This window comes from Podarcis erhardii (genome assembly GCF_964252035.2).
Source record: "Podarcis erhardii genome assembly, chromosome: 7".
Taxonomy (NCBI): domain Eukaryota; kingdom Metazoa; phylum Chordata; class Lepidosauria; order Squamata; family Lacertidae; genus Podarcis; species Podarcis erhardii.
Window position 1 is genome coordinate 34,080,233 of NC_138511.1, and position 11,302 is coordinate 34,091,534.

General features: G+C 46.8%; 1 protein-coding gene across 1 annotated transcript; it reads left to right on the forward strand.

Annotated features, from left to right (window-relative positions):
* Nucleotides 1–484: 484 nt before the first annotated feature.
* LOC309346649 (histamine H3 receptor-like) lies at nucleotides 485–7,884 on the forward strand. Its single transcript, XM_081870530.1, has 3 exons — nucleotides 485–1,194; nucleotides 3,458–3,624; nucleotides 5,890–7,884. The coding sequence occupies exons 1-3, from the start codon at nucleotides 927–929 to the stop codon at nucleotides 6,772–6,774; spliced, it is 1,320 nt and encodes a 439-aa protein (XP_081726656.1). The 5' UTR covers nucleotides 485–926; the 3' UTR covers nucleotides 6,775–7,884.
* Nucleotides 7,885–11,302: the final 3,418 nt, after the last annotated feature.

The following is an 11,302-nucleotide window of genomic DNA, read 5'->3' on the forward strand; positions in this document are numbered from 1 at the left end:
TGGAGGGGAAAGGACCAAAGTCCATATAGTGGGGCCAGGGCTGGATTTAAGACGTTTGGAGCCTCTAAGCACTGAAACGATTATAGTATCTCTCCCCCCCCCCCATATGTAATTCAAGCATAACAACAAAATTTTAAAATAACAAAGCATGGATTTATCGCAACGCATGACCAGATCTGATTTCTTCACGCTATTTTGATCTGCTTTTGTTGAACACCCCCTGGTTTAGGTGGGGATAAATAATAAAAAGAGAACAGAAAAATGTGGGAAGAGTGTGGCGTTGGGAGATAGGACGTCTATCAAAGTTCTGATTTTCCCCTACTGCACTTGGGTGCTCTTTGTTGCCCTTATGTCTTTGTTGTCGTTGTCGTCGTTTGAAATATCAAATTATTTCTTTAAAAAAACAAACCCTCTCTTTTTTCTTTTTTTGCTGGTGACCTAAGCATGTGCTTAGTCTGTTCACTCGGTAGTCCGGCACTAAGCGGGAGAGGGACACACACACACACACACACACACACACACACCTTCTGCAAGTTTCAAGCGTACAAGGGAATGGCATTGAATTGGGTGCAGATTCTGGCAGATGCGCTAGGTAGGAAAGTAGGTCGTATTGATCTGCGTTTCGCCTCTCCATCTCCGCCGCTTCTTTTTCGGATCCCCCGGCCGCGTCCCTCCGTTCATTTTCCGTCCTCCCCCACCAGCCGGAGGGCGGGGGGAGCCCATCGACCGCTGACTCACTCAAGCCGACCAAGTCCCGCGCTCAAGCCAGAAGCTTCACTCGCCCTCCCAAGTAGAGCGTCTCAGTCACGGAATGAAACGCTTCTCCTCGTTCTTGTAACACGAATACTTTTTTTTTGAAATCGCGCCCTTGCAATTGGGGGTCTCCGGCCGCCCTGCCTCTTCTCTCCTCCCCTCCCCCTGCAGCTATGGCGGAAGAGCGGCTGGATACCAATTTCTCCAGCGTCTCAGCCTCGCTGGGCAACGGGTGCGCGGTCGGAGAGGAGCGGCACTTTCAGCACCACGGACAGTTCTCCGCGCCCGTCTCCGCCCTACTGGCCTCGCTGATGGGACTCGTGGTTCTGATCACGGTGCTGGGCAACGCGCTGGTCATCTTGGCTTTCGTGGTGGACAAGAGCCTCCGGACCCAAGGGAATTTCTTCTTCCTCAACTTGGCCATTGCTGATCTTCTAGTAGGTGAGTCAAGCCAGGGAGCTCCCCACAAACAACTTGAGTTTGGGGCAGGGGCCAGGATAGTATTTTTCACCCTTGGCCAGTTCAGCCAATCGTCATGAGTGATGGGAGTTGGGTCCCCAGATGCTTCGGGGCTACAAGGTTGAAGGACAGTGGGCCAGGGGATGAAGAAAGTTGGATCTGGTGGAGTGAAATCTGGCCCCTAGCTTCTTCTCTTGGCCCCTTTTTCCCCATGGGGGACACACTAATAATTATATATGGAAAGCCCCCAAAGTTTAAGGTCAGCCAATGAAACTGTGCTTCAAGTTCCAACTTATTTGGAGGTGCCACAAGCAGCAGAAACTTCATGGTTGCAGCCCCACAGAAGCAGAACACCCTTTGTCATTTTTCACCCTCTTTCATATGGCTCCCTAACCAAGTGTGAGCAAACTAGTTTTGCTGGGCTTTTGGAACAGAACCTCGTTTAATAAGTTGCCTATTTCCTGCTGATAGGTAGGGTTTTGAATACTGTTTTCCCTGTGTGCTAGGCTAATTTGATATTTATATTTTTAATTGTTTTAATGCAGTTATTTACTTGGGCACTACTTTGGAAACATTAACTGAAAAATGTGTGTGTGTGTGTGTGTGTGTGTGTGCGTGCGTGTAACAAAAACAGTGCAGTGTAGTGGCTGGTATGTCAGATTAAGCCCCAAAAGACCCATGTTTCAAATCCTCACTTATCTATGAAACTCACTGGGAGAGGGCCTTCAACCAGTCACTGTCTCTCAGCTGTACCTACCCAACATGGTTGTTGTGAGGATCAAATTGAAGAGAAGCATGTGGCTCCCTTGAACTCTTTGGAGCAAAGGGTTTAAATGTGGTGTGTGTGTGTGTGTGTGTGTGTGTGTGTGTGTATAACACAACAATAATACACAATGGGGATTTTGGTGAAGGCAAACCCAAGATGAAAGTACTTGGCAAAATGAACACGCTGTATAAATGATAAACAGTAAACTGCAGCCAAGATGCTTCCATTGAAATGGCCTCTACGTGGCTTTATCTTTCTCAGCCTCAGCTTACCATGTATGTAAGTGGATAGAGGAAGTCACTATGTGTATTTGTAAGCACAAACAAAATTAGAAAATGTTTTTGCATATGCATTATACAGATGATCAACAACAGATGGTTGGGTTAATTGTATATGAGCAAATTCATAGTTTGTAGCTGTATCAGTAGACATTGCATTAGGTTGCTTCCACCACTTCTCAATAAGTATTGTTTGCTCTCCAAGGAACTCAAGGTGGTGTGTATGGTTCTCCCCCTCCTCTCTTCATCCCCACAACAACCCTGCAAAGTTGGTTAGGCTGTGAGGCAGGGACCCTGTGAGCTTCATGGGCAAGTAGAGATTTGAACCCTGGTCTTCCAGGTCCTAGTCCAGTACTATACTCTATACCACACCTGCTCTTAAAGGTGGCTTTTATTTTTATGTGGCATCTAATCAATTGCAACATCTGGAATAAGGGAGGGCTTTCCACTCAGGAGTGATTATCTTGTAATACCATGCAATATATGAAATCGCTCATGTATTTGAGCCTACAAACATGTGCTAAACTAAATCTTTAAGGAACCTTTAGTGTACTATTTAGTAGCACTGGCTGTCTGCTTGCAGCAAATGAAAGTCTGGAGAAAGCAGACTGAGAACTGATTCCTGCTGTACAAGCTGTATGATTTTTTGTGGTGTAAGATAGGTTGCAGAATGTGCTCGTTTCCTCTCACTACATACACCAGGAAGACACTGCCAGCATGTATTTTTCTACACAGAATGGAAAATAAAATATGTCCTGGTAATGGCATACACCCCCATTCACAAGCATGAATTATTACATATGCACGTATACACGCACGCACACACAATTTATTTAAAGCCCTACAGTGATGGAGTCTGATATATTGCATAGGAACAGAGTTCCACAAGTGCAGGGCCACCAAAGGAAGACTCCCCCTCTTGTGTCAGCTAACCTCATTCCAGACACAAAACTAGAGCCCCAGCTGGACAACTGGAGTGCAAACAATAATCACCTAGCCCACCCCTGCCTTAAGTATTCTCACAAAATGGAGAGCTCCAACCAATATTTGACTTTGCCACCTCAGAATTCATGTTCTGTGTAATGGGGAAGGTGGGAGGTATATTTGTTTGAAAGCTCCTCCACATCAAAACCTGTCTCTCTGGTAAGAAAGCTAGGCTAAGACTCTCTCAACTGTGCTGTTTCTCTGTCAATATCCACAGGTGGATTTTGCATCCCTCTGTACATCCCTTACATCCTGACAGGCGAGTGGAAGTTTGGAAAGGGCTTGTGCAAGCTCTGGCTGGTGGCCGATTACCTGGTCTGCAGCGCCTCCGTCTTCAACATTGTTTTGATCAGTTTTGACAGATTCATCTCTGTGACAAAGGCGGTAAGGGACATCACTTTCTACTACTGAGCTTCTTAAGGCCTTCCAAAGTCCCAGGGCTTTGGGACTAGGAAGTTGCTTTTCTTTGCTCTCCTGTTACTCCATCAGTATGTTAATTCCCATTATCAATAACTCCCAATTATGAAAAAATGGTAATATGCTCTGTAGCTCCATTTTTCTCTGTAATTGTTGAGGGCCAAATTCCCTAGGGGTAATCTTTCAGGGGCTGCATAATATTTGTGGATGAGGCCAGAGACAAAGTGAGTCTTTATCTTTCTTCCACCTCTTCCCTTTCTCTCTCTGTGTGTATCTTTTATCTCTTTCTCTCTGTGTGTCTTTTATCTCTTTCTCTGCCCTCCCTTCTCCCCTTCCCTCTCTTTTTATGCCATCCTTTCTCTCTTTGTGTCTCTCTCTGTGTGCCATCCCGTTCTCTCTGCCACCCCAATTCGCTTTTCTTTTGCCATCTCTCTCTTTCTCCTTCTCTCTCTCTATTTCTGCCAAATATTTCTCTTCCACCCCTTTCTCATTCACTCTCTCACTCTCTACCTCCCTCTCTCCCCACCATCCCCTTCTCTCTCTCTCTCTCTCTCTCTCTCTCTCTCTCTCTTCTTCCACTCCCTTCCCGCTCTTTTCACCTTTCCTCACTACCCACCTGAAATTAGTGCAAGGACCACATAAAATTAGCCTTGGCAGACACAGACTGCAGGCTGCCCAACCCTGCTCCGGATCTTTGTCGATAGCATTTCAGGACTGCACCAGCCAGCTACCCTGAATAATTTGAGTGACCTTCAGGGAGCTGTGAGAGCTAAACCCGCAGCAAAACCAACTTTATTCTGGACCTCGTTCTATCATTGAGATTGCTTTCCCTTTATCAAAGGGCTTGCGGTGAAAGGAAACTGCTTTTATTGCATTCCTCTTCCCAACGTTTTGTTCGTGGTGCTACCATAATTTCCTCTAAGTATTAATCTCAGCCCTCACTGCCCTATGGTAATCAGATGCACACTGTGAGGCTTTCACATTCCTTTGGAAAATAAGCTCCCCTCCCCTCCTCTCTTTCTCCACCACCTCTAGCATTGTAAACACAAGCCAGAGTAAAATGCAAAGTGGCTTGAGTGCATCCATTTCATCCACATGCAAGGAGCTTCTTGGTACAAAAGAACAGCCATGAGAAGTCACTTATCAAAGCAAAAATGTACACTCCTGTCATAGCTTGAATATTAGGAAATTTCTTGCATTTGTCTGTTCAAGGACCTGTAGATAAAAAGGATTTCAGAAGTGTGGTATTTACCTCTCCCCACCCCAACAACTCCAGGGGACGCGGGTGGCGCTGTGGTAAAATCTCAGTGCCTAGGACTTGCCGATCGCATGGTCGGCAGTTCGAATCCCCGTGGCGGGGTGAGCTCCCGTCTTTCGGTCCCAGCTCCTGCCCACCTAGCAGTTCAAAAGCACCCCTAAGTGCAAGTAGATAAATAGGTACCGCTTTATAGCGGGAAGGTAAACGGTGTTTCCGTGTGCTGCGCTGGTGCTGGCTCGCCAGAGCAGCTTCGTCACGCTAGCCACGTGGCCCGGAAGTGTCTCCGGACAGCGCTGGCCCCTGGCCTCTTAAGTGACATGGGTGCACAATCCTAGAGTCGGACACGACTGGCCCATATGGGCAGGGGTACCTTTACCTTTACCTTTACCTTTACCTTACCCCAACAAAATTGCTTCTAGGACCCATAGCTGCCCCTCTGCCAAAGAAATAAAATCCCCTCCCAAAGCCCCCATTTGCCATTCATTTTCTGCCAAGCTGTTCTTCCTCCTGTCCCAATTCCTTTGTGACCCCCCTCTGCCCCTGGCTCTCTGGCACCCACTATTATGAAGCTCAAGCCACCCTTCCTTATTCTGTCCAACTTCATCACATCATTCCAGCTCCCACTAAGCATCTCAGCATCCCTGCTGAGCTAATATCACAGTCCCCACCACTTTCCCCTGCTCTAAGCAGAAAACTTTGGGACACCAGCAGCCATCACACCAATCCCAGCCTTCTTCTCAGACCTATTTGGATTTCTTGCCCTAAGGGAGCAGGACAAACCTGTTTTCAACCTTCACACACCTGGCTGCAGAAAGGATGAAAATTAATTTCAACCTCCGGCCGAGAGCAGCAGCTAGTGCAGCTATTCCATGAGCACTTCCACAACCCCAGAAACAACATGGTGTTTTTTTAATGGCAATGGGTTTTTAATGGTATAGTCATCACTTGACTCTTCCTCTTACCTTTCCACCTAGGTGAGTTACAGAGCTCAGAAGGGGATGACCAGGAACACAGTGGTAAAAATGGTTATGGTCTGGATAGCAGCATTTCTCCTTTATGGCCCAGCGATCATCAGCTGGGAATACATTGCACATCGAAGCATCCTGCCCGAGAAAGAGTGCTATGCTGAGTTCTTCTACAATTGGTACTTCCTCATGATTGCCTCCACGATAGAGTTCTTCACTCCTTTCATCAGCGTCTCCTACTTCAACTTAAGCATTTACATCAACATTAGGAAGAGGACCCCCCTGAGGAGGGAGACGCTGCCACTCAGTCACAGAGGCGGCAAAGGTCGCCCCCGAGAGAAGCAAGAACACCCCAACTTTTTTATGAAAGTGAGCCAGAAAAGGAGTAAGGAGAAGACAGCAAGCAGCTCCTCCTTTGCTGAACCCGCGGTCCAGCAGCTCAGCATTGGTCACCTCCAGAGCCAGCCAGCTGATTTTAACGTCAACCAAGACCTTCTGCCTTTGCAAGTGGATCTTCAGACTAAATCCCCATGGGACGGTTTCTACAAAGCTCTGGAAAGTCTTTCCACCACCAAGAGAAAAACAGAGGTTGCTAACACTATGGCGAGCCGGTTCCGGCTTTCCCGGGATAAAAAAGTGGCTAAATCTTTGGCCATCATCGTCTGCATTTTTGCTCTTTGTTGGGCTCCTTACACACTGCTGATGATCATCAGAGCAGCTTGCCATGGGAAATGCATCCCACATGCTCTCTACGAAGCCTCCTTTTGGCTCCTGTGGTTGAATTCAGCCATTAACCCCATTTTATACCCTTTGTGCCACATGAGTTTCAGAAAAGCTTTTTTCAAACTGTTGTGCCCGGGGAAAGCTAAGATCCACCCCAATATGTTCCTGTGAGAACATTTAAGGCGAGAGAACAGGTTTTAAGAGTGATGTGGTTTTTTTCATTTGAGAAAGAAACATTGATTGTACACTAGTCTGAAGACCTAAAGACTTTCTGCATTCGAAAGATGGCCTTGCAACATTCTACCCTCAAACATGTGCTGGATTTTTATATTTTATTTTGCAGTGTTGCAGAAATTTAGAAAATTCAGCGTTGTTTTGAGAAAATACAAGACTTTGCAAATAATACCCTGCAGTGCTAATGTATGCTCAATGAGGACTCATTGATTATTGATATTGTTGTAGGGAAACTCAACTCATACATTGGGCATCTTAAAACTGGAGCCTTAGCTCTTAAGAGTTAGCAGTCAGTGGAATTCTGTCTGCAATGCTATGAAATGCACTGCCTATTTAACACTGTATGTTTGTGCACTTAACTGCAAAAAATAATAATCAAGGTTTTCATTCAAGCAGGGGTGGGGAATTATGGGATGGGAGGCCAGATGAGGCCCATGGAGCTTTCAATCTACCCCACTGCCTCCTTTCTCCCCTTTTCTATTAGAGCCAATGGAAGGCTGTTTCCAAGCCTGATTGCTGCATTGGCTGCAGGGAGCATTTGCATTGCAGAAGTGCAAATGGGGAGGAAAGGCTTAACCCAAGGCAAGCAGGTGTAACAGGGCAGCAAGATTTAACACAGCAGCTTTAACTTGAAAGGTTTTTAGTTAGCTGCAGATTCTAGCGCAGTTGAATTCAAGACCACTCCTAAGATTTGTGCTAAAGCAGATGAGTTGCCTTCAATAGTTGGATTATTGTGGCTGCCTGTGTATCAAAACAAACCTAAAGATATACATCTAAGGTGTCAAAAGCCAGGTTAAAGACTTACGTCATCTGCATTTTAGAGCTAGTGTGGTATAAATGGTTAGAGTGTCAAGACTAGGACATGGGAGAGACCAGGCTTCAAATCCTCACTCTGCCATGCAGCTCACTGGGTAACCTTGGTCCAGTTTCTCAGCCTAGCCTACTTCACAGGGTTGTTCTGAGGATAAAATTAGGAGGGGAAAACCATGTACAGCACCTTGAGCTCATTGAAAGAATTGGTGATATACAAATGTCACCAATCAATTTAATTAATTTAATTAAAATTAATTAAAATTAAATAAATGAATACATATTCATTTATGAGCCAGTGTGGTGTAGTGGTTAAGAGCGGTAGTCTCGTAATCTGGGGAACCGGGTTCGTGACTCCGCTCCTCCACATGCAGCTGCTGGGTGACCTTGGGCTAGTCACACTTCTCTGAAGTCTCTCAGCCCCGTTCACCTCACAGAGTGTTTGTTGTGGGAGAGGAAGGGGGAGGAAGGGAAAGGAGAATGTTAGACGCTTTGAGACTCCTGAAGGGGAGTGAAAGGTGGGATATCAAATCCAAACTCTTCTTCTTCTTCTTCATATTCTGGAAGCTGTGTACTAAGAAGTACCAGGTGTGCCTCTCTGTGGAGGGAGTTCCACAATTTAGGGGCTGCCACAGAGAAGGCCACCTCCCCGTGCTTCTGAGGGCAGAGAAACACCCTAGAGCAGGCATGTCCAAAGTCCGGCCTGGGAGCCTAATCCAGCCCGCCTGGGGTAAAATCGTAAAACAAGGTCAGCAACTTCAATCCTAAAAAAAAAAAAAAGTTTGGACACCCCTGCCCTAGAGGCTCCCGTCTGCCAATCTCAGCACCCAAGAGGGTCTGTAGGGAAGGAGGCAGTCTTTCAGGTTCTTGGGGCCCAAGTCATTCAGGGTTGGCCATTGGCCATGCTGGTGAGACCTTGTGAGAGCAGAACCACAGCTGGAGGTTCATGGGTTCCTTCACCCCGATGTGTATAGCTACAAAGGACAGCATAACATAGCTTAGCACTGCAAGTTGCTCCGACACAGCAGTCACTGCAGTTCATCGGACTGGGCTGTTACTGCCTGTACATAATTTTCATACAGACGGAAAGATTAGCAACATAACCCATTCAGGACTGCTGAAGTTCAGTTCAACAGACTTCCACTTCCTAAGTATTTGAGATATTTCCTGTAGTCAGTGTCCCTTGGCATCTCCCACCTCAAGAATCCCATGCTTCATTGTATCATAATAAATTGGCATCATGAACCGTGAACTGGTCTAGCCTTTGGTAGGTCAATGGTGCATTTGTATATATTTCATAAATGTTTTTAATATTGGAGAACTGGGTCAAAAGGAGGTGATTTGCTCAACCTTAGGTAATCCACTTTGATGTTCTAGTCAAAGTCAGCTTATCGGCTTTCATGATTGTGAAGCACCTTTAACATGTTACGGAAATGCTTTAAGGAAGGCACCTTGCTAACTTGGAAAATAAACACAGAAAGCTGCTAAAATGTGGGTTTATTGGCATCAGCTCTGTGCTTAGCAGATGACAATATTTGCATGGCCAAAGGGGCCCAATTCCATTTCCTACTAAAAGACCTGGAACTCTTTCAGAGTTGCTGCCATGCCAGTGCAAACTTCTCTGCAGATGTTTCATGGACTAAACAACTCCCCTCTCCCCGAATCATTGGACATGGCTCCTGGGGCAAATGGGAATTGACTCTAACATCTGGAGAGGGCCAGTTCTGGGCTAGATAGGACCATCTTCTAAGAAGGTAAAGGTAAAGGGACCCCTGACCATTAGGTCCAGTCATGGCCAACTCTGGGGTTGTGGAGCTCATCTCGCTTTATTGTCCGAGGGAGCCAGCGTACAGCTTCCGGGTCATGTGGACAGCATGACCAAGCCACTTCTGGCGAAGCAGAGCAGCGCACTGAAACACCATTTACCTTCCCGCCAGAGCGGTACCTATTTATCTACTTGCACTTTGACGTGCTTTCGAACTGCTAGGTTGGCAGGAGCTGGGACCGAGCAACGGGAGCTCACGCCGTCGCGGGGATTCGAACCGCCAACCTTCTGATCGGCAAGTCTTAGGCTCTGTGGTTTAGACCACAGTGCCACCCACTCCATGTATATCACAGAAACACATGAAGCTGCCTACCATTTGGTCCATCTAGTTCAGTATTGCCTACATTGACTGGCAGCAGCGTCTAGGTAACAGCATCTCCGAGACTCACTAGGAGTTGCCATTGGGGAATGAACTGATGTTGGCCTAGGCGGGCCATTGGCCTGACTCAGCAGACTCTTATGTTCTGCACTTCCTGTTGTAGATTGACAGCTTGGCAGGATCTAACACAATCAGATGGCAGCCAGCATTCCAAAGGATGCAGGTGGTGAGACATTCCCAGGAGGGAGGGAGAAGGTGCTGTACCACAAGCAGGAGTCTTCCAAGAGTGAAAGTGCCTTTCCATTCACGTAAGAGCTCTTTGGATCCAGGCCAGCATCTCCATACCAGAAACCTTTTGGCTCACCACCCTAACAACGTCAACATCAAAGCGGCCAAGAGTCACTTGAAAACATGAAGCAGTAGACAGGCATAGGAGTCGCCTCCAGGTGACACACAGAAGACTACTTTCTGAGGAGCTCACAGAGTTCATAGGAGACGTCTGCTTTTCAGTGGCTTTTGCTTGATCAGTGCTGAATTTTGACATTAAATCCCTGCCCCCGGGGGCCGTTTTACATCCATTTAAAATTAAGTTGTGCTACATGTGGTTACTATAATAATAGCAACTTCTTTATACCCCACTCATCTGGCTGGGTTCCCCCAGACACTCTGGGCGGCTCCCAACAAAATATTAAAAACACGATAAAACATCAAACATTACTCATTGCAATGGGTCGCTCCTTTCTGACAATGCTGGATTTTTGTATTTTTTCCTCTGGGCTTTACTATCCAATTCTGCTGCTGTTTTAGTTGCCACTTTCAGTGATGGTTTAACAGGGGTTGCTTTTAGTGTTTCTGCCCCCTTTTTTCTGCAGGTCGCTCCAGGTATCTATGGGTGGAAGAGCCAACTACAACCAAGAATAACTATAAATATAAACGTGAGGTCATTTGTGGCCATCTGTTTGCTCACACTGCAGACCAGGCATAGGCAAACTCCGGCCCTCCAGATGTTTGGGACTACAATTCCCATCATCCCTAGCTAACAGGACCAGTGGTCAGGAATGGTGGGAATTGTAGTCCCAAACATCTGGAGGGCCGGAGTTTGCCTATGCCTGCTGTAGATAGACTCCTGGTGTTGAATGAGGTTGGGGTAGGGACAGACGCAAGACAGGTGTTGTTGATGGCCTACAACTCCCATTATGGCCCTGACCATTGGGTCACAAGTTCCCCATCCCTAGCTTAAGCCAAAAGGCTGTCCTTTCTTGATTTTTTTGTGGGGGGGGGAGGACATGATGGAACCTTGTTCAAACTTGGACAGGAGAGAAATCCAACCTTTAAAACAGAGTGGAGAACCTGTGTCCCTGCCTGGACGTTGTTGGACTCCAATTCCTATCGGCTCCAGCCAGCATGGCCAACGGGGCAGAGACAATGGGAGCTGTATCAACGGCACCTGCAGGACACCACGATGGCTACCCCTCCACCTTAGACGCAATGGGAGACATTCGGAGCCAGAC

Excerpts from the sequence above, each read along its gene's own strand:
- LOC309346649 (XM_081870530.1), top strand. The coding sequence starts at position 927 with ATGGCGGAAGAGCGGCTGGATACCAATTTCTCCAGCGTCTCAGCCTCG. Across the intron at positions 1,195-3,457 it reads CATTGCTGATCTTCTAGTAG|GTGGATTTTGCATCCCTCTG; the intron begins GTGAGTCAAGCC and ends CAATATCCACAG. Across the intron at positions 3,625-5,889 it reads TCATCTCTGTGACAAAGGCG|GTGAGTTACAGAGCTCAGAA; the intron begins GTAAGGGACATC and ends CTTTCCACCTAG.